At 30.8% G+C, this 26,872-nt stretch overlaps 2 protein-coding genes across 2 annotated transcripts; both read right to left on the bottom strand.

Moving 5' to 3' along the window:
• Positions 1 to 1,629: 1,629 nt before the first annotated feature.
• LOC129989255 (U24-ctenitoxin-Pn1a-like) lies at positions 1,630 to 7,665 on the bottom strand. Its single transcript, XM_056097647.1, has 3 exons — positions 7,530 to 7,665; positions 4,303 to 4,590; positions 1,630 to 1,813 (listed from the first exon to the last, which is right to left on the bottom strand). The coding sequence occupies exons 2-3, from the start codon at positions 4,580 to 4,582 to the stop codon at positions 1,677 to 1,679; spliced, it is 417 nt and encodes a 138-aa protein (XP_055953622.1). The 5' UTR covers positions 4,583 to 4,590; positions 7,530 to 7,665; the 3' UTR covers positions 1,630 to 1,676.
• Positions 7,666 to 17,025: 9,360 nt separating this feature from the next.
• Positions 17,026 to 26,191, bottom strand: LOC129987812 (U24-ctenitoxin-Pn1a-like). The gene is made up of 3 exons (XM_056095749.1): positions 25,995 to 26,191; positions 19,543 to 19,824; positions 17,026 to 17,272 (listed from the first exon to the last, which is right to left on the bottom strand). The coding sequence occupies exons 2-3, from the start codon at positions 19,820 to 19,822 to the stop codon at positions 17,133 to 17,135; spliced, it is 420 nt and encodes a 139-aa protein (XP_055951724.1). The 5' UTR covers positions 19,823 to 19,824; positions 25,995 to 26,191; the 3' UTR covers positions 17,026 to 17,132.
• Between the last annotated feature and the right edge of the window lie 681 nt (positions 26,192 to 26,872).

Genomic DNA, 26,872 nt, shown 5'->3' with positions numbered 1-26,872 from the left:
ATCATGCAAAGTGATAAATACTTTAATAGATTTACTGGAGTTATCTAACTTTTTATGTTGCTAAAACATAATAACGCTTTTAAACAAAAACCTTTTTAGCATATTAGCAAGTACTGAAAAAAGAATCCTTAATAATGCTTCTATTCTGTATGGTTTTCTTTGTTATGTGTACATAAACATGCCTGAAAAATTTACGATGAACCAGTTTTGTTTAATCCTACGTGCAAGTTCTGAATATGTAGTATTGAAAAAAACTGGCTTAAAATAAATGTTTCCGAATGAAAAATCAGCAGTGACTTTTACGTTTTTGACTATATTTTTTAAATTAATTAACGTACCCACATAAGCAAAACTACAAACTTTTCAGATAGGTTTTGGCTATCAAATGAAATAATAAAAAATTTTTTCAAATAATTAGAAGTTTAAAGGTCCTGTGGCCCTTTAAAGCAAATGTTTTTCTTACCTCAACATCACTCCAAAACAATGGTATGTACGATACTTCAAACGAATGAAAATGGAAGACATTTCTTATGATTCTGTATAAGGCGCATTCACCTCCCTTGATGTTGCAAGTACACTTACTGCCCTCTGCTTCACTGCTGCAATTTTTTGCACTCCAATTAGTTTGTTCGGTTTTAACTGCGAATATTCTGGTTTCTAAAAATGCAAGATCATTTTTCGAAGATTTGTATTAATCTGAGGGACGGTACATCCAGTAGCACATATGTTGCACAATATTGTATAATATTGAAAAATATTGTATGATATTGTTAAATGTCGAATAATATATCGCCTAATGTGTACTACTTGGGTTATAAGCGTTTTACCCTGCCGAATTGTTTCAAGTGCAGCAGAAGAATTATTGTAATTTAAGTTTTTTTTAAGTCATTGTGTTTACATGCATGCGAAAAGTACAAGACTGACAGACGGTCAACCCTTTGTTAAATGTAGTTCTAAATTTGATACTATCGACAATTCATTCTAAATTATGAACCAAATCTCATTTACCTTTTTACGAATTTAATTACATTTTTAAATGATCGTATTTACAAGCGTACAAAAGTTTAGATCGATAGACAGTTAACCACTTGAATGATTTGGATTAAAATTAAATACGTATCTTCATATTATATGCTAAAATGCTAAGTCTTTCTACAAAAGTTTGTCTATTTAGCTCTTTATATTTTGTTGTTATCGAGTTCACTTACACTCGAACAGACAGATTTCCTGTGATTGGATTTCGTTCAAAATGTGATTAAAATCTACTCATTTTGTGTAAAGACCCTGTCACTCTTCACTCATTGAACTGAAAGCCTTTTTGAGCTATCATGTTAATAGACAGACTTCATTTCAAATACATATTTTTTGGACTCTGGAAGGTTTGAAAAAGATTCTTCAAGATTTTAAATTGAAATTTTTTACCGACTTCTATACTTTGTATGAGAGAAAGTAAAAAAGAATTTTACTCAAAACTGAGACAGTAAATTAGATTTTTTTTTTATTAACTTGAGACCAAAAAAATCTAAAATCTGGATCATTCCTCATCACTTGCTCTGAACAATTCAGCAAAATTTCTGAACTGTGGATGATTTCCTTACTTTAACTGGAAACTAATATGACGATGGAAAACAAATTTTGAAACATTTTTTATTTTATTTTAAAAATATAAGAGGCGGTCAACACTCGTTGAGGTCCTTGCCAGTCTTATTTCCGTTCTCATCCACACACCAGCAGAAGCCCATACCTCCGTGGCACTGGATGCGGCTGTAGGTGCCGTCCTGCTCGCACTGAGGGTGGTAGTTGCCGACCAGTCCTGAAAGGATTAAAAACAAGTAGTTAACTGCTGAATAAAAACCGTTTTTAAAAACACATTTCTATTTATGCACGAAAATAATAAGAATTTAAGACTTTAATGATCTTCTACTTTCCGACTTTTTAAACTTATAACTCATTATTATAAATTCCATGGAATAGATAAATACATATATTCAAATGAAAAGCCAAATAGTACACTAGTGCGGAATCAAAATTTCATTCAATGAATCCATTGACTGACAGGTAAAATCTGAAAATGTCAATAATAAGAATTGTCCAATGAAATCTGTAACACTGTTTTTGTGTCTAGGAACGCAGGCAGGGCTTTTTTTTTTTTTTTTTTTGGTATGTGAGCATAGCGAATAAAATTAAGGATGAATAATGATTAATTATGGGATCGTAGATTTCACGTTTCATTTACATTTTTTTATGCTAGACTGTATCAATGATCACTAAGCTAACGTTGCAGTTTTTATATACATTTGCCGCTTTTGGCGATCAACTAGTTTGCCGGTAATTATAGTCTTTAAGTTTTTAATTAAATATTTTATGCAATTTGGTCTTAAGGTCTTCTTTAAAAGAGATATTTTTAAGCTTCAAATTTTGACAGATATATGATTATTACTTAGAGGCCTTACTCCGTTTCGTTCATTTAACTGTGCATTTCCCTCTAAACTTTCTCTCTAATAAAAGTGTTACCTCCACACCCCGCAAGGAAATAAAAAAAAAAAAAAAAATGGAGGACTTAGGTAAGGCAGAGAACGCCTTGCTTGCATAGCGTACAATAGTTACGAAACCTTAACCTTTGGCGTAATTTAACATTTTTACTGAATCTACCGCTTGATACTTGGAGAGTTATTTGCGATTAATCCCTGACATGTGTTAATAGTATCCAAAAATCAAATTAGGATTTCAGACACGTTTTTTTCTACCGATCGAAGCAAAAATTTGACATGAAACTGCGCTTGTAATCTCAAAATCACATACCAAATTTGATGTATTTAAGTCATTGCATTTTTTGAATTATTGCGTTTACTTGTAACTCAAAGTACACACCGATAGACAGACAATCCATAGTTGGATTTCATTCAAAATTTGATAAGTATTTAGCTTTTAAATCTGTGTCCCAAATTATATCTATCTAGCTCTTTCCGTTCTGTAATTATTGTGTTAATATATATTCGGATAGCCGATCAAACTGAATGAATTTTTTCTCAAAATATGACAAAAATCTATTAAATTGGTGCAAAGACCATATGCCAAATTTCAACCGTCTTGCTCAAAGCGTTTTTGAGTTATCGTGTTCACGTACAGCCAGCCACAATTCCGAAAATGTGTTTTTGAAAGTTAGGGAAGTTTGAAATGTGTAGATTCATCGAAATCTTAAATTCTAATCTTTTGACAATTTTTTCTATATTTTGCATATGAGAAAATAAAATGCCCTTTCCCATGATGTTTTGTCCAGAAAAAAATACCACTCCCACAAAGGGGTTATAAGTAGTGGAAGAAAATAAATGGAACTAGGAGAAAATGACTATCTGCGCTACTGTGAAATAACTTATATTTTTCAGTGCTTTTAAAGAAGTGAAATGATCTCAAAATTGTTAACTTTTTGATGGTAGTATAAGAACTTGGGGAGAATAGCATGCATGAGTACATAAGCCCTGACAGCTCTTAGGCACGATATCGATAATGCTTTAGAATGATATGTCAATTTTTAAAGAAAAAATATAATCACGGAGTAAATAAATAATTCCATAATTTGGGCACTCTTTTTTCTTGCTAAGACATTGATGACAAGTGAGAGCAGAGGAGAAAAAAAAATCAAATTATAACTAGGGCGCCATCTACTTTCGCACATTCACTGCCCCTTGACGTCTTTTTTAGTGTCAAATTCATGACATTCTTGTTCAGTCTGAAATTCTGATTCCAAGTCAAGCGCGAGAAAAGCTCAGCAAGAGTTTAAGAGTGATTGATACAAATTGTTGGAGTAACTCTAAACTAAAGAATGAATTAAAATTTTAAATAAGGTCAAACTTGATAGTTTCAGAAAGAAAAAGCCAGTTTAATAAATGCTGGCACAAATTTTAGTAAGAATTTAAATTAGGTCAGAATTACATTACATTGTAATGTATACTGAAAAAAATATCACGAGCCACAAAGGCAATTGGGAATAATTCTTTTTTTCAAAAAAAAATTTCTGTGTTTCTTGTATGGAAATAAATCTTAGATTAACTGTAGATGGAGCAGTAGACTAATGGCAAAATTTCGATTATGGGACCAGAGAACTTTGGACTCGAAGCCTGATTCTGTTGAAGATACGTCATAGGTCAATCGCCCCATTGCTGGCATGATTCGGGAATTGGAGAGGGGATGCTAGTGCTGACATTATCCTTTTCGTCTGACCGATATTCAAAATGAGTAGATCCATTTAAAAGTAGCCTTTGTATCATTTTTAAATAACTACTTATAAAAAGTGATACTTACTCCTGCTCTGCACCTGGTCCCTGTGCACGATACAGGAGCAGCTCTTGATCTTGAGGGAAGGTTCGGTGATGTGGGAACCGTCGGGCCTCCAGCACATGCAGAAGGGGGACCCCTCAAAGCATTGCTTCGCTTCGTACTCGCCTTCCTCCGTGCATCGAGGCACCAGCTTCACCTGGGAGTTGGACTTCAACTCCTTTTCTCTAACGGCCTGGCACTCAGTGAGGGCCAGAGCACCTGCCACGCAACAAGTTGCCACCAGAACGCACACAAAGAACTTCATAGTTTAGCCTAAAATAAAAGTTATATCACTTGATAATCAAGGCCTGATTCGAAAAAAAAAGGAAACGGATTTGTGAAACAATAAGAATATTAAATCATGAATGGGTTTCAAAGCGTTTCCAGATTAGACCCATGGCGAAGAAACTATTTTTTTATGAATGTGGATATACTACTGTCTTGAAAGCAGGTTCTTTTTTCTGCGTGCCATTGGTATTTTCTACTTTTTAAGTATGTTCCGTTATACATTCCAGAATGTTCCTGGAAGCATACCAGTTACTTTCTACGATTTTCTTGGTGTATCTCCCGTCGTATTTTGTTCTTGAAGCGAGGGTATCACTCAAAATGTCTTGCATGACTCATGGCAATATCGCCGCAAATGAGTTGCAATGCAATGTATAATGTCTTTGTGGCACCTGATGTTATTGAATTTTATAAAAAATTTCAGCTTCATATTGGAACTGCTAAAGCGAGCCAGTATCGCCGTAAATTAGTTGCAATGCAATTTGCAATATCTTTGTGGCATCTGATGTTGTGACGCAAAATTTCAGTTTCTTATTGGAACCACAAAAGAGGAATGCTCATTGTCACAAAAGCATAAGCATTTAGTGATGAACTCTTCCATACGGATTTTCTGTAGCATGCTAACTGATTTATCTAGAAATTTTCTGATGTTATTTCATAATTATAAAAATAAAGGATTTTCTTTGAACAATGGCATAATTATCGTTAAGAATATTTTAATGTAAAGAATTTTTAAAAAAATGGTGTTTATTTATAAAAATTAGTAAACAAAATATGAGAATTATTTAAATATTAATATTCTCTTAATTACAACTTAATATAATAATGCAATTATGTTATCAATAATTCACTTGATAAAAAATGGCACAAGTTCGTTTATTTTCACTAAGTGCTGGAAGAAACTAGAAAAGTTAATTCTAGTTGTTTTCAAATTTTTTTCAAAGATACTAGTTCTGATTTTATATCATAGAAAATGAGCATAACCATTGGTGATTAGAGTTATTGCAGCATCTTGATGAAATAATTCAAGAAAAAGTCGTTAAAAGATTTTTGTAATTTTTAAAACAATAATCTTCAATTAATGAATTTTGAGCCAGAATTTGAATGAAATCAAAAATAAAATACCAAAAAGTCTTGTAATGATGTGAAGAAAAAATTGCTTTAATTCCATAATATCATTTTGAAAAATTTTATAATATCAGCACTTTTTTTTTCGAACAGCGAGGATCTTTTCTTCGACATTTATCTGGTATTTTGACTAAAATTAAACTTTATTGCAAAAAATTATTATTATTGTATTAGATTATTAAAATTATTGTATTAGATAATTACTTTTTATCACTGAAACATAGCATTATTTTGAAAATGGAGTGAAATATAGTACTCGTAAATTTTTTTAAAAAATGAATAAAAGAAATGAAGGACATTTGGACCTCCAAGACATCATAGCATGCTTATATTCTAGACTTGATTCGTTTGTCTATCTACTATCTAATCCGTCTATCTACTGTCTACTCCATCTATTTTCTCTTAATTATAGCAGTGATAGCGTGCACGCACAAATTGTATTTATCATAGTTGCCATGAACGCATTTATAAATTCAGTATCTAAAACGATAGAAAAAAAAATATTTTGATGAAAAATTATTTCCATGAAAAAAATATTCATAAAACATTATTAAAATCAGAAAAAAAAAAAAATTGTTCCAAAATAAAATTAGAAACCCTGAAAAGTTAATTTTTTTAATGAAGTTTAAAGATGGTCGTTGTGCAGCCGAAGTTAACAAAGAAAAATAATTCGATGAATTTCTTTCTCAGAATCTAATAATTTTTTTGAAAACACTTTGGATATTTATTAGGCATTAAGTAGCCAAATTTGGTAGCCCTGCGTACAACGGTTTGCCCTATAGAGCGTTGCGGAGGATTTTTTCATCACGTAATTTACTGGTATATCCTGCCAAAATATAATTAAGAACTATTCGTCACTGTTAATAGCATGCACTGTAAGTTTTCATCTTTGATTTTCGGTTTTCATTAGTTTGCTTCTAATTGAGTTACTTTGACATTTAATTTGTATAACTAAGTTGGATTAACACTTCATTCTGATGCAACACGAGAGCTATTTTGGATCATAACTATGCATGATTTATGCACACATACTACGCACCTAGCACGTTGAATTCATCAAATAGTAAACGATTTAAAATATAGCACGAATGGCCGTTTTAAAATTATGTGGTCGATTTCAAAACAGCTTTTATGTAGCTTCAAAAACTAAACAGTTCTTCGATATATTTTCATTATAAATACGCATAATGTAATGCCCTCTGTCGGAAAACAAATGTACTAAAACAAGATGCAATATTTTGGTTAAAAATGAGATAAGAAAGCAGATAAGCCGGCGCCTTGGCATAGGGGTAGCGGGTCTTCCTCGTGCTCTGGGCGTCCCGCGTTCGAGTCCCGGTTCGGGCATAGTTGCTCTTCTTTTCTCTCTGTGAGGTGTGTGAATACGCCCCCCCCACCCCTTCTAAAAAAGAGGCGAATGTGACGCATAAAGTAACTAAGTCGTACTCTTGGCGCTACTGAAAAAACAAGAGACGCTCACTCGGTTTAAATCGCTGATAGATAACTGTAAGCGGGCTTGTAAAGTGCCTTAAGTAACAACAACAACAAACAGATAATGTAAGCAAAACTGATAATATTCAGTTAATGTTTTGAAAACTCTTTTCAAATTAGCACCGATAATTTATATCAACCTCAGAGTTTATTTCTTCAAGATATCGGTGTTTGTTTCTATTATAATCAGGAGTGGTTCTCATTTCTACTTGGAAAAAAATAAAACAAATGCTAAATTTTATGAACTTAAAGCTTGAGTTTTGATATTTAAATCACAGAAATCGAAAGAAATATTTCAGAAATTCACCTACCGGTACTGTGCAATGAGAACAGGACTCTAAAGAAGGAATTGCCTTGACAACTGACTATAAAAACACGTTAGATACGGAGCAGCTTGCATTTCTCACGGAGCTAATAAAAAATCAGCTTATCTCTGCGTTTTTCTGCATTTCTTTCCAAAAAAGTTCCAGATAACACACATCTGCTGCAATAGATCTAAGCGCTCCACGCGCGGTTTTCTTGATATTTCTCACGTATTTAATGAAAATCCTTAATGCATTTCTTCAGATATTTACAAAAATGCGATTTCTTTCTATCTATGCTTTTTATATTTCTCGCATAGGTATGCAAGGAAAAGTATTGTTATCTTTGAAATATTTCACCCAGAGATATGTGTGTATTTGTATGTTTTGAATTTCCCTGAGTCTGAAATATATATTTTTACTTTCGCCTGTATGACGTATACAAAGAAAAAGTGTTGTAATATTAAGAAATTTCGAAAAAATTAGAATTGAGTCGAAACATTTCAGATTTAATCTGCCAACCGAAAAAGACTCAAAGTGTATATTTATTTTTTCCCCTCACTACTACGAAGTTAAACCTAAAATATGTGAGAAATGGGAGGGAAAACATTCTATTGATTTTTTATACACTTTATTTCTCTTGACATGTTTATAAAGAAGGAATTTTACAAACGATTTTTCCGTTATTTCTGGATATGCTCGGAATTTGAAATGTTATGCAATGATAGCTAAGTTACATAATTCTAGCTCCTGAAGCCTTACTGGTTTCAAAAAAAGTTTGTTTTTGTTCCATTGGATGGTAGAGATGTCTTTTGGCATTTCTACTACCATATTAGAATTTATATAAAATAATGATTCCAGTACAAATCAAATCTATTTTCAATTTCGATTATGTTGACATTCAGAAATGTAGTTTATTATATTTCCTGTTTCTTTAAACATCAGCGTCCCCCAATACTTATATGTTCTTGATAACAATGCACTATTAAATTTTTTTATTAACTTGAATTTCCAATAAATTGACGAGTTAATTAAATTTTTATTTCATAAATGTCTTGCCATCTCATTGGTAATTCTAGGAGAAGAAAAAAACATGCTCGTCGTTATAAAAATGAATTATATATTAGAGAACTGGCTATTGTAAAGGAAAGAAATTGCAAAGAATTCTATTTGTTAGTGAAGTTTGATTCATTCCAAAAATGATCCTTTTGGACTTTGAATGATCTATACTAGAATTGAAAAATTCATTTAAATCTTTTCTTTTTTTTGGGGGGGGGAGATTACAATAATTTTCTTTTACTTAGGAGAAGTCTTCTTTACTTTACGAGAATTGAAACCAATTATCTTATCAATCGATCATTTTCTTTTAGAATGATAGTTCATTTAGTTTTATTAATGCTCTGTTTTTAAAACAACTCTAGGGCAGTTCTGCGAAAAAAACGCACAAGTTTGCACCTCAAGAGGGGAAAAAAAGGAATGACATCTGAACCGATATTCCACCCATCTCAAAACTTTCCCACTATACGAACGGGAAGGATTCATCACTGTACACCAGAATCATAAACGAGAGAGATTGTTTGTAAAATTGGATTTCGAATCTGGGACTGTCTCCACAGCTGAAACTTTATCCACTAGTCACTATGATCTTCAGTATTCTGCGCTTTGTCTCTCCTATGCATATATTGAATTGACATTTAGGTGCTCGTTAGCTATTTCATTCCGCTATAATCAAAATAATCAATCAATCAATCATGCCATCAAGATATTTCCTGATCACTCTGGGAATGTTCGTTTATATTCAGTTAACTTTTTTTCTTTTGAAAACTTTATTTCATTATTCATTTCTCTTTTAATTGAAAACATACCAATACTAATGAGTCTTTATTCCCTATTAGACCTTATAATTCTAAACATCCGGTATGAAATTTTCTGATAGTCAGAATTAAATGAATATTTTTAATATATGAAAATTTTTGGGTATGAATATGATTGTGTATACTCCAGTCTGAACATTTTTGATTCTATGAAATTTCTGCTAGTTTCAGTGAAACATATGGAAACCTAATAAATTAAAGTTTTGGTTCCGAAAAAGGCCGCTAGGTAAAATATGGCTCTGTGATCAGTTTAAGATAATGAATGTGAAACATGGTCTCAGCAATAAAGAACAGAATATGAGATAAAAATGAAAGTCTTAAATTATAATTTGAATTTTAAGTGTCATAAATTTAATTTTAACTATAAAAATAATTTAAATAACAGTTTTTATTTTAAAATTATTAAAAGTTTTAAATTTTTAGATTTTAATAATGATACATTTTTGTTACAACTCAACGAAGTTTTATTTATATCGGTAATTAAAGAGAGCAGCTGAAATTAATAAAATTATATCAGCAAACAAATTAATAATCGAAAGGCAAAAGTCGAAACCAAGTATTAAATTAAACAAAGAATAGGCAGAGGCTTCAATATTTTTAGTAACAATACACGGTATGTTTTGTACGCTGCAAAAATTCTGAAGAAAAATAAATATTCTTTAAGGTAAATGAGTTTTCTAACTTATTCCTAAAGGTTTTCTCTTGTAGGTAATCATTTTTTACTAATTTTGCAATATGTCATAATATATCTATCTTGTTTCAAATATCTTAACGGTAATTACTAATCTGGTTCTTATATGTAATAAAAAATTAATAAAATATTTTTATGATATCAGTAATTTAATTACCGTTTATCATTATTTAAATTATGTTTGTTATTATTTAAATTATGTTTGTTATTATTTTTTTCTGTTCAAAAATAAAATTATGATTCAAGTATTAGGTGAATGAACATTTATTTTTGAAAGAGATTTATTTTGAGAACATTTTTGATTGATTAAAGAGTTGCATATTCATTAAAACTGTCTGTAGTTTTATTTAAATATTTTTTTAAAAGAAAAAAACTTTCATATCTTTCATTTTTTAAAAAAAATATATAATTTGGGTATTAAGAAAAAATACATTTATTTTTTCATACAAAAATTAGTATCATATTATTTGAAACCATCTTTGAATTGTTAACTTAATTTAAATAATTTTGAGTATTTAAAAAATATTCATATTTATAATTATTTTTCTTCTAAAAATTAAATTATAATCTAAGAATTAGGGGAATAAATATTTAATTTTGCATAAAAAAATGAAAAACATATTAATTAAAACTATTAGTAAATTGTTAAATTAATTTGAAATAATTTAGAAAGAAAATAAATAAATAAAAGCAAAAAATTCCAGCCAGGACCGAACTCGGGTCTCGTGAATTCTAGGCTAGCACTTGAACCACTGCACTATTCCAACACTCGGCAACAGCGAGACAATATTAGTATATAAGTTATGTTAAAGGTTTGCGGTTCTTTCTCAGGAAATTGGCTCCGTATTGCGCTTTAATATTTTCGTGAGTGAACATCCTAAAGATACTACCAATATGATAAATCTCATCCCAAACTCAATTTTCCGCCTCGTGCTTTCCCCTTGCGAGTTCAGTTGTATATGGAGAATTATTCACTAATGGACGACTGGAGTGATCTCATCCGTCTTTTCCCTTCACTTCGAGTGATAAAGATGTGACAGAAAATCACCAGGTGCCATTCTACCTTAGTGTGTAAAAGAATACGTATGAAGAGAGAATATAATGTTTTTGTTTTTTCTTAAACTTATTACACGATAGTCAGGATTTATAATTTTCTTCTTCATGTAGTTTTTCTAAATATATTCGAATCATCTATTGAATTGTGAAATACCTCAGAATACCATACAAGCAAATGAACTTTCCTATGGATATTTATAAACACTTTACTGGATTCTAAACATGCTGGCGACCTGGCCTAGGGGTAGTGCGTTTTCCCCGTGCTCTGAGCGTCCCGTGCAACTCTTCAAAGGGTCCTGTTTGCAAGAAGTTATTTTGGGCCCTAATTTTTTTTGTAAAGAATAAATAAATAAATAAATAAAAATACAAATTAAAAAAAATACAAATTTGAGCATATATTATTAATATACATTTATTTAAAGCGTGATTTTTTTTTTTTTTTTTTTTTTTTTTTGCTCACACATGAATTCAGAAAAATTACAATTTTTTACACTTTCTTTTTCGATGCTCAATACAGCAAGTACATTTAAGCGTTCTGAACACATGCTTGACCGAAAAAATTCTTTTTAAATTTTAATTTGCTGAAAGAGCTCTCAGCACTTGCTGTAGTAACTGGCAACGTAAAGAAAAGTTTGTGTTGTGGCCTATCCCACCCGGTCGACAGTAACAAACAGTTCTATGAGGCCGAGCGCCTTCAAACAATGTAGCACAGCTGCCTCAGGACTCGAGAACAGCTGGCCTTCATTGAAACCGATGCAGGCCAAAATGGGGTAGAGCAGCTTGAGTCGCATTGCATTTTGGACGCAGGGAATAAACTTTGTTGCCCGTCACATGACGTTGTACACGAGTGTGAAGAAAAGTTTAAACACAGTTAATACATTTAGCAATAACTCATTATAATTAATATTTAGTATGAATTGCAATATGCCTCGTGCGTTATTTACATCTCTTTCATTCGAAATAAAATCCCGTAACAAACAAATCTCTTGATTAGATTTTCATCTACATCTATGTTATAAAACTTTACAAAGTGTTTGGAACATTTCTCTAATTCATACTTTTCTAAAGTTGTTATATCAGTGATTAATTTGAAATCAGAAATACTATATGGTATACCTTTAAACCCATCTTCTATTTGTACAATAACAGCACCAATTACAGTGTTAAAAAATAACATCTAAATTCCTCTACCGGATTTTTTTTTTATAACTTCGGAACATAATCTTTTCATTTCTCGAATTCGTTTTTCAGGAAAATGTTCAAATTATGGGCTAGCACTTTTGCTTCGTCGAAAAATGTGTTAAAGTTTGTCCTTAAATTTTGGATTTCAATTTTAATTTGATTGACTAAATTGAAAGCCGAGTCAAGAACAATTGTTTCTGCTTGAAATAGTTTATTGATTTTATATTGATATTATTGATTTAGTGTTAATTTTGGAAAATATTGCAAACAATACAATTAAACATAAAATAAATGACATTTCTTGCAACTAATAAACTTTTAGCTTTAGATACCACTGTATTATCGTTACTTACATCATTTAAACATCAATAAATTCTTCTAGGGCATTACAAGTTTATTCAAACTGTATATACACTGCTTTCATCTAATCTATTTTAGCTTCCCCACGAGTGTTACATAATGGTTTAAGAGTAATTTTTAAATGCTTTGCAGAATTTTCCATCTTTTTATAGATGCAAAAAATAAGCAATATAAGCGTTGACATATCCGACATTTTTTTTTAACAATATATGCTGATGGAAGCGGTATCACAAATTAATAAATTAAAGGAAAGGATAGGCAAGAAACATAAATTGCTTGCGGATTTAAAGAAAATATTCTAGATTGCACTCCTTTATATTTCCTTTTCACGTTACTACCGTTGTCATATGCTTGCCCTTTATAATTCATAATATCTAAATCAAGCTCAGTAAATCTTTTCAATAGAGTTTTTGTTAGTCCTTCTTCAGTCACATCAGTTACTTAAACCCTGTAAATGACTCGTTTATAGTTAACCTTTTCTCTTCAAATTTTACATATCTAATAATAATTGAAGTTTGTTGCTTACGGGAAATATCAGGAGTACAATCCCTTTGAATACTATAGTACATGGCTGTTTTTATATCTGTTTAATTTTGTTAAGGACTTTTAATAATTTCTTTTAACTATGTGCTAAATGATGCACAATTCTATTTTTCAAATTTATTATTTTGTTTATATGATCCATTAACACAGGGCCATATTTACTTAATAATTCAATCAGACATAAAATATTTCTATTATTATGCTATTCTTTTATTTCACGATTTCCTCGTAGTGGAAGATTAGAAAAATAGAACCATTTAACTTATTTGTTTTACCAATAGTTGAACGTAAATTTAATCATTTTAGTAATTCTTCCCAAGCAATAGACGAATTAAAATGACAACTAGAACTCTAATGATCTTGGATTACAGTTGACAGCTTTCTCCAGTTATTATAACAACCACCTATAAATCGTGTCGTTTGGTCATCTTTTCTTCTTTTGGAAAATAGTATATAACGAAAACAAAACACGGAGTCTTACGTGTTTGAATAAATTAACCAACCCAACCAAGTTGGGTTTCACCATTTGGCATTTTTTTACAGTAGTACATAGCGGAAAATGATCTACCTTCAGCATTTTTAGCAAAAAATCCATTGCACAGGTCTGCTTTAACACAAAACATTCCATATTTATCAGTTATAATACTCGGCCAAAAACACGGATCATTTATACTCTCTTGATACCTCTAATACTCTCTTATACTCTTGATATCTCTTATACTTATACTCCTATACTCTTGATATCTCTTATACTCTTTGATCGTATTTGTTATTGTAATTTCCGTCATTACTTTCTGATTCGGTCATATTTCTATAAACACACGGCTCTTCAACAAATTTCACCGTTTCAACATTTTCATTGCAAGACTGTGTAATTGGAGTAAAAATTTCTTCCCCAGTTGAAGTTTGAATTGTAATTTCTGAAGTTGAAGCAATTTTTTTTCCAGAATTACTTCGAATCCAAGAAAAGTGATCTGCTTGTGAAGTTTAACTTTTCTTCTTTTTTTCTTTTATGATCAGTTTCTTTTTTGACACTCAGAGTCATATTTCATTGGCATGGGCATGGTTAAATCTAACAGTATTAAGCAGTTTATAGAATGAATTATCAAATTAATATATGCTATACTATACGCTATAACCTAGTGAGATAAGCGACTAATCCACTTACCTTATATTAATAATATTTGCACACTTATATTAGACTATAATATATACTGTAAACTTCGTATATTTCCAAATCTATCGACTGCTCCATTTAAACTTCTTCCTTAATTATTCTTATTCTGGTCTTTTCCGATGAAGAAGTAATGCAGCGTGCATTGCTAGGAGTTGATCGTTTCATTTATCTTCGTTTTACATTTTGTTTCAACAACTTAATGTAAACAAATATGCACAGATGCACACATAAAATATATTACATTAGATGTAGAAAAAAAAAAGTAGATAGTTGATGATTTACAAATCCATTTCAACCCAACCTCATCCTTGATTTCTGGTCACCGCTAGCGCCCAGAAGTCGAGCCGCTCTGTCTTAACATGTTTGAAGGGGATTTCTTTATTCACAAATCAACTTCCTCCCCCCCCCCCCTTGATAGGTATCACGGCTATCATTGCGTAATAACGGCATCAGTCGAAGATCACCAGCCACGTGCAAACAAACTTTTATACTTTCAGTACGTGTAAACGCTATTATTATTCAGAACACTCTATTAATTCTTAATGACGGTGGCCCCCCCCCTTAGTCGCGGGGCCTGGGTGCATAGCACCCGCCTCACCCTCCAAATAGCCGGCCCTGGTCCCGGGTTCGAGTCCTGTTTCGGGTATGTTTGTTCTCTTCCCTGTGCTCTATCTGTGAGTTGTGTGAAAGAGCCCTCCTGTAAAAAAAGGGTTGTGCAAGCGAATGTGTATGTCATCATCATAAGAGCTAGAAGTCAGACTTTTGTCTTCGGGGGGGGGGGGGGGTGCTCAGGGACTGTGCCCTCAGAAGCTACTGCACACTCTGCTTAAATCACTGACAGTTCGTGAAGTGCTATAAGTAAGTACTATAAGGCTTGTGAAGTGCTATAAGTAACAGCAACAGATTCGAATTACAAATATATCAGGTCTCTAGTTCAATAAAGAAATTTTATAGCCGAGACAAATGCATTTTTATTATTTGCTGATTACAGTAGCTATTCCCTTAATATATTCGATATTATTAAGGTATGAAATTTTTTTTTTGAGTTATATCAAATCAACTATATATATATATGCATAAGAAAAGTGATTATAATATTTATAGTTATTAAATTTAAAAGTTAAATTAAAATATTTTAATCAAAGCATTTTTTTCAGAGTTTGCTATTTGGGCTGGAAAAGTTATTGATCTTTTTATTATTATTGAATTTTCTTGGCTGTTTTTTCAAACCATTTAAATTTTTTAGTAATTTCAATTTTATAAAATTTTGGAAATGTTTAAAAAAATTTATAGTGTTAAAAGGTTTTAATTATAAGCCTCTAAAAGGCCATGTTCAAGATTTTAAATCATAATCTTGCTTTAAGAAATGAATTTAAATCATTGATATGCGGTTTGTTAATATGAATTGAATATGAATCCATTGAAACTAAAATTTAATGTGTTGTGTTTTGCATGTTTTTGTCTAAACTATGAGGAATATTATTTTAAGAGAACACAAATTTAATAAAAATATGTAAAAGATAGAATTTTTTTTAATGTACTAAAAAGAAAAAATAATTAATTTTAATTATTTCTTAATGATTAGTTTTACTTATTGTTTTTATTTTTATTTTAATTATTTCTTACTGATTAGTTTTATTTATTATTTTTATTTCTATTTTAATTATTTCTTACTGATTAGTTTTTATTTGATCATGGAATCTTGAAATTATTCTTGGTATCACATTCGCAACTATGAAATCCCTGATTTATAAAATCTAATTCAGCTAAAATATTAATGGATTATTAAATAACGAAAACATTAAAATTGTATTGAGAATAAAAACGCATAAAATTTCACGATTCTGTTATATTACTGATAAATTTAATTAAACATCAGAATTTTATAACTTTCAAAATTTGATTCCTTCAATAAAGCTCATTCACTCCAAGTTCCAACGTTAAGTTATATATATATATATATTCTGAAATAAAAAGTAATTCATCTTACGAGGGATATTGTATAACCATTGATGTTACAAACAATACTTGTCTTGAATATAAATTTTTCACAGACGATTCGAGTAAGTGAAATTCTCCAAAATTACTTACGTTATTCTTATTCTTTAATATTTTTCACAACCAAATCAATTAAAGATTTAATAAATAAAAAGTGTCATTTCTGAAATTAATAATTTGTTTTTTAATCACATTTCTTATTTTGAAAATTTTTATTCATATTCCCTAGTTTCATAAAATTAACTCTCAGTTTTTTTCTGTCATTTTCTAAAAGTATACCGCAAACAAAAGTAAATCATCACTATCAAATATAAATAGTTGACAATTCCCTCCTGTAGTGGCCGTTAATGTTAACTTGCTTTTCAGATTACACCTTCCGTTTACAGTAGAAAATCGCCCAAATCCTGCTGTCCAATATAGAAGTTACCCAACTAAGTTGAGCGATTTATCTGTGAGAGGGTTAAAGAAAAATAATCTCCGACGAAGTATTTTCTTAATTTAAATCAAACATTTTGGACCATGAACGAAATTTCGATACTCGTATTGTTTTAAACAACTGCTACTGTTAAGCCCATTTTACTTTCAGGCAACATATATATAATTGAGGCAAACGTAGCTTCTCAATTTGAAGTAAACCAAACTTTATTAGACTCAAAATAAATTTCAGTGTTCATTCTTTATTTTAATTCATATATAGAATTTTATTCTCAATGGGTTTCCCATTGCAGATGTCAGCAATCTGTGGTTTTGTTGGTCTTTCGGCCTCTCTCGTCCACGCACCAACAGCTACCGATGCTTCCATTACACTGCGTCCTTTTGTAAGTGCCGTCTTCCTCGCACTGTGGCTTATACACTCCTACCATCCTGCCAGCTAAGAACATGGGAAAGAAATTATAAGAATTCAGTTTCATTATTATTTCTTATATAATCAGTTAAACATCTTTTATCTTCTTATTTGTTCTTATCTACCTACTTATATAGCAACATATTTATGTTTGCTCTATAAATATGTAGGAGATAATAAAAAGAAAGAATGGTGTTGGATGCAATAAAGAAAAAGGATTTAAAATATTGAGGATAACTCTTTTGGATTTAAAATATTTAACGTATCATAAAAAACAAGCTCTGTTAGCGTTTTTTTTTTTTTTTGAAAAAAAAACTGTGTTGTTTTTAGATTGAATGAGAACGATGTCGAAAATATCAGCAAAATAAAATATGGAATACAAAAAAATAAACAAATAAAATAAAACAACTAAATATAACAAAATTAAACAGAGAACCGTTACCTATTATCACACCATACTAATCATTGTGAAAAATAAGTTTTCGCGTGGAATTTCATTAATAAAATGTGCAGTGAAAGCTGGAGGCTGCATCACATAAAACTACAATTTTCAATGAAACAATAAAAAGAATGAAATAGAAATATCACAAATTTCCAGTTTTCATGTGAGAACAGTAAATATTTTTTAAGTCCTTATTTGTCTTAATTAATTTGTCATTAACCAGCTAAAACCGGTTTGAAACAATCACGTGATAATCAGATTACGCATGCGTCCATATTTAGAAAAACGATTTTTTTTTTCATCTCAAAATCGGTCGAGGTTTAAAAGAAAGATTCTTCGCCAGCTAGAAAAATTGAATTAAAAGTTTATATATATATATATACGATCCTACCTTTTATTGGCCACACAGGAGAACCGAGTACATGGCGGATATTTGCACCAAGTTGTAACTTTTTGTTAGCGATAAGTCGCCACATGTGACAACCTTCTTTATCATTTTCTAATAGCCCTATAAGTGAAAAATGGATGCCTCAAAAGCGATAAATCGACCATTTTCTGCCGTGTATTTTCAAAACCTTCAAACGAAAGTAAGATCATGCTCTCACATAATAAAAAATAATTTCAGACAAATCATCAAAATATGGAAAAGAAAATTCTGCAGCAATCATATCGGTATCATTAAAAAAGTAATTATTTGAATTTTGTAACTTGTAAAAATAATTTTTGAAAGATATTTTCGGAAAAGACCGCAATCTTGCCGAATTTTTAAATAAACTGGAACTTTAAGGAAATTTCTAAAAAGCTGCTTGTGATTTCCTTTTCGCTTTCAAGTTTTCTTCATAATTGGACGATTTCATCATCATTAAACATTTATATAAGGTTTACATATACAGATGCTTTGCCTTTTTTTTTATGCATGAATGAAAATAGATTTTCAGGCTGTCAAGAGGAACTGCATTTCTTACTGTTCAATGACAGAAGTCATTTTTCTAGACTCTCACTTTTAAAACAATGTTTTCTGATCTGGCATGTGGATCGGCACCGTTCTCTCTAAACTTCCAATCGTGGGCGGGGAATGGTTCAGTTCAGTTATATTTACGTCCCGTTTGAAAGCTATACAAGGGTTATTTTGAGACGGACATCGTAATTCTGAACCGTGGTAAGACGATGATGACGACACTTGCGCGTAAAATAGATAAAGCTAAAATCTTCAAGAATTTTGGTGATAGAGCCAATAGAAGCTTAGTTATGCTTGATTTTACCAGAACCTTTTCTGTCCTGCCCCGGGAACTATAAAAGGCCGGTAGTCCAAGCCGAAGACAGTCGTGGAAAGAGTCATTCAGAGGTTTAGATTCGTATAATGAGTCAGCGGCGAATAGTTAGATCAGCCCAGAGAAGCGCAAGCTTTGAGTGGAGTACAAGCCATTGGTGAATTGAGCTGTGTGCCGAATCCTGGAATTTATTAGAGAAGCAGCATCGTGTTGTGTGTGGATTAGTCTGTTGTGTAGTGGTGAATTGACAGTTGGATACAGTTAAAGTGAGGAGACAGTGGATAATTGCAGGCGTTTGGGAAGATCGTAGAGTGTCGATTCTCTCCTCCTGCTGAGGTCTGTCTGGCCACTTTGTGTGCTGTTGTTGTTATTACTACCGATTACTACTTGTGGACTACTGTTTGTTGTAAGTATGCTGCTGTGTATTGCTTGTGTACGACCCGTCTGCATATTTGTGTATTCTTGTCTTCGTGTTAATAAAAGTCGTCGTTTGTTACACCATACACCCACTACAAGCGAACCCGTTGATTTTACGGACTTAGTGGAAGAGGTTCCGTAACAATATACTAGCTAAATAAACTTACCCTTTGCACGAACTTTGTCGAGATGGACATGACAGGCGCAGGCTTTGATTTTCGGCGAGAATTCCTTGATATGGGTGCCGTCAGGTCTCACGCATTTACACTCAGACCCATCCTCTTTGCACTGCAGATCTTTGAAATCCCCCGATTCCGTGCATTTGGGAATCCACTCTCCTTCGGACCCTTTTAGAGCGCTCCTTTGCTGATTCTCGCACTCGGATTTTGCAATGATTCCCACAACACACAAGGTAGTGGTGACCACGCGACAAAGTAAGAACTTCATGTCTGAAATTTAAAAAAGAATGAAAGTAAACCTTGGAAGATTTTTGATACAAATAATATATATATATATATATATATATATATATATATATATATATATATATATATATATATATATATATATATATATATATATATATATATATATATATATATATATATATATATATATATATATATATATATATATATATATATATATATATATATATATATATATATATATATATATATATATATATATACTAGCCGCCTTTGGCGACCAATCGGTTCGCCAATCTTAATGTTCGTTAAAATTTTAATAATTAAATATTTTATGCAATTCCTACTTTAATAGCTTCTTCATCAAAATATTTTAAAACTTCAAATTTTGATAGTCATATAATTCTCTCTTAATATTATAAACGCCTCCAGTCATAACGTAATATGTATCTTTCTAATTTTCTGTTAGTTCCCATAGAATTTATACTATAAATTAAAGTGGAAAGGATTAATCTGCAATTAATATAATAATATTTTTTACTGAAACAAAGTATTTTTTTGTAATATGATTACTGAAAACAGTCACTGAGCGTTTAAACTTTATGGGCACTAAAGAATATCTTTCCTAATTTATGTAATATTTCAAGAATTTGTAAACAAAATATTCTCAGATTCATTATGACCAGAACGATTAATTAACAATGTTTAATTTTAAATGCTTTAAACACTAAGAAAATAAAACGAATCGTATAAAATAATCGGTTGAAAACAGGTTAAAAAAACTAAAAAAATGATGCACTTAACACTAAAAGCGTATACAAAAAATATATAACTAACATAAATACAATTTAATTACAAAAGCATACAACTAACCTAAAAATAATTTAAATCATGTCCGCCTCCGTTGAAAATAGTTGTCAACAATCAGAACACATGCGCATGCGTAAATTTTCAACGCCAGTTATGGTAACGCAAATGCTCTAATTTTTCTACGCCAGTTGGGGTAACGCTATGCAGATTATACATTTTTAATTTCCTTTATTCTGTTTTATTTTAATTCAAAAGTACTTAAGAATGAATCTGAAAGATCGATTAATTAACAATGTTTAATTTTAAATGCATCAAACATTAAGAAAATAAATAGAATCGTTTCAAATAATCAGCCGAAAAATCTTAAGCATAGCCTCATGACTGTTGGGAAAAAAAAACTGAAGCCGTACACATTTGGCGGTGGAGAAAACGAAAAGATTTTTTGGCGGAAAGTTAGTTTTTAATTAATAATTAAAATTCTAATTAAAAATTCAAAAAAGGTCTATCCTATCTTTTAAGTTAGATCAAACTGCACACGGTGTGCAAATTTGATTAAAATCGGTTAAGTAGTTTAGGAGTCCATCGCGGACAAACAACGTGACACGTAATTTATATATATTAAGATATATATATATATATATAATGATATTTTAAACTCTTAATTTCAATTTAATTAATTTCCAAGCTTTTATCTTAATTTAGCCCATAGTAAGTTCATTCTCTTATTTCGTGATCCAATTCCACTGTCTCTACTTAATAAATTCAAGAGAAGTTTTGTTAAATTGCTGAATCAGCTAAAAGCCTAACTTTCCCACGTTCCGCATGAAGAGGCAAAATACCGCTGATGAGGCAAATTCTTTTTTAAAATCTCCCTGCGTTTCCCCTACCTTCTCCGCGCGTGTTAACGAAAATCCCTATCGAAATCTCGTAATATATTAGCACTGTAAAGAAATATTTTCCCTATCAAAATCATAGGTTATATAAGACCAGGGATAAAATGTCCAAGAGCTTTTTTCCTCATTCCTTTTCTGTGTCGTTCTTTGTGCTCATCGCTTGTACATATGCCTGCTTCTTCAAAATGAAATAAAACGAAGTCACGAAATCAAAAGTATCTTCACTGTCTTCAAACTGCATTCTGCTTCACATAAAATAATGTTACATATATATATATATATATATATGCTCTCCTAACTTTGGAAAACCCCGGGACCTCCGAATTTTTTAAAGACATTTTTAGTGAAGTTTAATTTTACAAGCCGCCTTTGATGACCCATTTTTTTTATCTAGATAAATGACTTTTTTTAGGCTGTTAAATAATGAATATGGAATCATTAAAAAACATTTAACTTATTTTTTGATACGACTGAAAACATCAAACTGAATTAAAATTATTAATATAAAGGAAGAAAATTATACGGAAATGAAATTAATATGATTAAAATGATAATTGCTTTGGAGTCTTAAGATACTGCAAAGATTATTTTTGTACGATAATTGTTTTGGATAATATGAATATCAATAGCCGTGAGCAAGTCATAACGATTACTTAACAAAGAACGGTTAAGTTTATTTTTGCGCATGATTAAAATTTTCTGTTTGACGCCTATTTCTTAATTTCTTTTATGCATTCTTTCCTCTGAGTGAATATACTTTTTGGTGACACGGCGAACTCTCTCCAAAAAATTTTCTATAATATTTGGCAGCTCAATTAACTAATCAAGCGAACAGCGAATGCAGTTGTAAAAACAATCAATGAGAAAATCTGAAATTCGTATGATTGTTTACATTTGACTGTTGCCATTCGACAATAAGTAAAGTGCCACGTACGTTAGCTTTTTATATACATAGATACTTTCATTGGAACTGCATGAATTTTATGGTTGAAATCATTCAATCAGAAATCGTTTATATACTTCAGAATATTATTTTTAAGGAATTTTCGCAGACCGTGGAGGCCCATATTTTTCTTCCTTTTCTTTCTGTTTTTTAAATAGTAGGTTGATTGACTCACATATAAACAATCACGATATGCTTTGTGTTAAGCCCCGTTCCGAGAAGCCTCTTTCCCTTCTCTCGTGGTTTTCCGGGATTCTTTTATGTCCGTTCATTTTACCTACAGTTTGCGGGAAGCTCCCATAAGCGGGGGTGGTCCTACAATGGGTCAGATGGCAGATTTGCAACCATATCTGTAAAGGAACGAGTAGGGGTGCTTTAGAGTGTTTAAAAAATGCTAAAAATGTTTTCGATTTTTTTTTTTCTATTTTGTTTAAAATCACTTCAAGATTTGTCATAATATTTAACTGTTATACATCGTTACATTTTGTCGCAATATTTGTAGTTTAAAAAATGTTTTAAAAGTGTTATATTAAATCTAATAAAAAAAAATCCGATTTTGGAAGTTGAAGAGGGGAAAAAAAAAAAAAAAAAAAAAAAAAAACCTCCCAAACTTGTTTATGGTGGATTCCTACAAGGTTTAATTCGGGCCAATGTTTTTTTTTTAATCAAAATTTCTCATATTTGCTGTGTATCACAGAATTGCACGTGTAGAAATGAAGAGCCTCAGACTTGATATGATAGAGAACCAAATGGCACAGCTACTTTAATGTTGATGTTTTAGCTATTCAATTACCTTTTTGAGATTATTTGAGTGATGTAACTTACGATTATTAAAATAAGGCTATGTTTATGAAGAACTAGTTGCCTTTGGCGACCAGTTTATTCACCCGGAATACTGCCTTTCTGGATTCTGAGTCGGGGGTTACTATCAGTAACAGGAAACAGGAATTATATATAGATGACGGGGAAAAGCCGAGTAGCCTGTCCATTACCGAACTATCGTAAATTCTGTCTTATTTATCGATCCATCTTTGTATACTGAATATTGGCCTCACGTAATAATGATTTTAATGTGGGAAAAAGTCAATGAAAAATCCTTGAAGAGGAAAAGTCAGTAAAACATCTTTGGGGGAAAAATAATTGTAGTTAATTTTAAAAGTAGACATAACTAGAAAAAAAAAATATTTAACATGATATACATAACATGCTTTAAATAATATTTAGATTAAGAGTGCGAGAAAAACAAAAATTAGTCGCACATTTAAATATGTACTCAAAAATAAAGGGTGTTCCAAAATTAACGCAAGATTTGAATTTGAAACCTTTCATACAGTAAATTTATAGATTCTCATTCAAACATCATAAAGACCATTCATACATTTTAAAGATTGATCACTGGCAATAATAAGAAAATTTGCTCAATTTTTCACCGCATCTCTTTCCATATGGATAAAAAAACACAAATCTTTTGGGATTGTTCAGTTCATTTCTTTGGAGCAGAATAGGATTTATAATAAAAAGTAGTTGAGGTATGCTGAAGCTATTTGATTCTATCACATTTCTTTTGAACAGAACAAATTATTAGAACTGATGAAGCTGTAGAAGATTTCATCATTATCTTTTGAAGAGAATAAAAGGTTAGATTTATTGAGGATGTCTGTCTGTAATAAAGAAGAGTACGTAAATGCGTGCTTGCGTGCGTGCACGTGTGTATTGACACTATATAGGAAAGACCTTTTAACCAGGAGCTTCCAAATTTGTACAGAGATAGTACTTTATAGGGTAGAAACGAGCAGCTTGGAACGATCTTATAAAATTTTAATTATAATTCAAAATGTACAAAAGATAAGTGAGATTTTAGCATTTTTCTGCGATAATTTCCTTAAATATTATCTCACAAAGGAGGTTTTACAATATTTTAAAATATAAAAAACTTGTCTTTTTAATGAAACCAATTTAGTTGCTGTAGAATAGTTTTTCTGAATTTTGAATATTTCATTTTTGCAATAGAATTCAAACTGCTTTCATTATCAAATATTTAATGGCGCAATTTTCTTCTATTTTTCACAGCTGAAGGAAACAAAAATTACGTTTAATTTGTGAGAACTTTATGGGAATCGCATAACCACAGAATAGTGTGTAGCTTGAAATAGATTACCAAACACTTAAGTTTTTAATAGTGTTAGGATGTCATGGACTCGATTCCAGTAGGAAAGATCATGTACACACGATAAAAAAATAGGTGTAAGGCTATTAAAGTAATACATCATAATTTGATACTTAAAATTGCTTAGAATATTACAAACATGAAGATAGGAATAAGAAATTTAAATGAAATTCAGCACAATCGATATTTTCAGGGAACTAATGGTCCGCCAAAGATTTCTAGAGCTTTAATTTATCAAAGGACACAGATCTTCTCTAAGAGTTAGAGAAATGTTTTGCCTTTTTTTTTTTAAGTTAAAGTTACATCTATGATCAATTTTAACCGCACGTGGGTTCACCTATTCTTGTTTTCACTCATACATTAATGATGTTTATCATTATGTCGTAATAGAATGAAAAAAAAAAGTAGAAAATTCTTTGCAAAGTGGTATTGGGGACCCGATAATTTAGTGTTAATAAGGCAGAGAAATTCTAATGGCTTACTAGGATAACATACGTATAAGTTCATTAATGTATGTTAACATATCTATTGGTATATATATCTATTGTTATACGTATCTATTGGTATATGTATCAACATATTATTATCTATTGGTCTAACATATTTATTGATATATGTATCAACTCATTAGTAAAGGTAAAAATATTGATACAGCTTACGCACTAAGCGATATGCAAAGATAAAAAAAAAAAAAATAGAAAGAAAAATGCCGGTATAGCATATGGCTTAGCGTATAAGAAATTGTAAAATATTTACTGGTACAACATTTTTACCGTCGTCAAAGATAAAATCTAAATCTTATCAGAAAAAAAACCCTATTTCGAGTCTACTTTTCTCCTATTTAAAGTAAGGATTCATGCATTCTTAACTTGTATGCAAAAATGATGTGTTTAAATTTTTCTGACTTTTGAAATCGTCTGAGGTAGTTTTTTTCAAATTACGATTAAAAAATATGAACATTAAATTAATTACCTGTTTTATGAGAAACTTTGTAATTAACACATTACTTTCTTTAATCAGTGCATAAAAAGAATTATTTTTATATTTGTAAATTTATAAAATTTAATTATATTTACAATTTTATCCGTTTTTTTAATTGTTGCATTATCATTTATCATGTTATCATTTTACTTACTGCAAATTGCAACAGTTACTTTCCAGTAGAAATATAATTGTATGTCAAAAATAAATATCCTAACATAAAAGGAAAGGGCATAAAGCAACGAAATCGGAGAGAACATAAACAAAATCATGCTATCAATGTCACTCTTCGAATGAAAACATAAAATAAAACACGCCTTTAAGCGTCTATCATTCAAAAAATCGTCTGTCACTTCTTCAAACACACAACAAATATTAAACAATACCAGATACATACTTGAACTTGTAAATCACAACTTGTATTGAATTTGTATTTCACAAACACTTCACTTGTCAACGAGCTCTGTTCTTATGATGAATTTCTTACAGGCTTGTGAAATTCAGATTCTATAAATGCTTTAGTGTTGAGTTCTTGTGTTATTTTCCATCGCAGGCGAGTGACACATTGCACCTGCGCTAATAAAAAAAGGAGGCAATGCACACCTGCGTCATATATTTTCCAGGGAAGCGTTCTCGTGATTCTAGTGAGGTGGATGTTTAGGCAAATGTGTCATTATTGTCCGCGCTTTCACTGGGAACGCTTGTTTTTAATTTCGCAATGCTTTTGTTTTAAATTTCGTAATGCTTTCGTTTGCTTTTTAGATTTTTTTATATCGTCGGAATTAAAAAAACAAGTAGGAAACAATGTATTTTGAAATAGGATAGACATTACAGAAAAAATTCATTTCATAATGGAAACCATGCAATATTAATATTTCATTCAGAAATATAAAATATTATTAAAGCGATTATCAATTGATTTTCAATAGTTTTGATAGAAGTTATAATTATCATAATTAAAACGCACAGAAAAATTATTTTGATGGTCAAGACGTTCAATCTTGTATTTATATTGTTATCTTCCCTCCTCATTACCCAAACTCGTAAATTACGTTTTTTTCCCAATATTTTCTACATATTTAAGAACACATAAATCGTAAAATGGAAGGAGCTACATGGATGAAATTTGGTTTCTGGTTTTATCTGTCTGTTTTATCTATTAAATATCTGCCTGGTTCCATCCATTTTAAAGGAAATTTGTTGTAATTTCTGTTGTTTCTAATAAATTTGAACCAAATTTATTGTTCTATCACATTTTTTACCCGCCTGATCATG

This window comes from Argiope bruennichi, chromosome 10, assembly GCF_947563725.1.
Source record: "Argiope bruennichi chromosome 10, qqArgBrue1.1, whole genome shotgun sequence".
NCBI lineage: Eukaryota > Metazoa > Arthropoda > Arachnida > Araneae > Araneidae > Argiope > Argiope bruennichi.
The sequence above is the reverse complement of the archived record's forward strand: the minus strand, read 5'-3'. Positions and strand labels throughout refer to the sequence as shown.

What these genes read in the sequence shown, in the direction of transcription:
- LOC129989255 (XM_056097647.1), bottom strand. Translation starts at nt 4,582, where the DNA reads ATGAAGTTCTTTGTGTGCGTTCTGGTGGCAACTTGTTGCGTGGCAGGT. An exon ending in GGACCAGGTGCAGAGCAGGA is followed by an intron (nt 1,814 to 4,302) that starts GTAAGTATCACT and finishes TAATCCTTTCAG; the next exon opens with GACTGGTCGGCAACTACCAC.
- LOC129987812 (XM_056095749.1), bottom strand. Translation starts at nt 19,822, where the DNA reads ATGAAGTTCTTACTTTGTCGCGTGGTCACCACTACCTTGTGTGTTGTG. An exon ending in CGACAAAGTTCGTGCAAAGG is followed by an intron (nt 17,273 to 19,542) that starts GTAAGTTTATTT and finishes CCATGTTCTTAG; the next exon opens with CTGGCAGGATGGTAGGAGTG.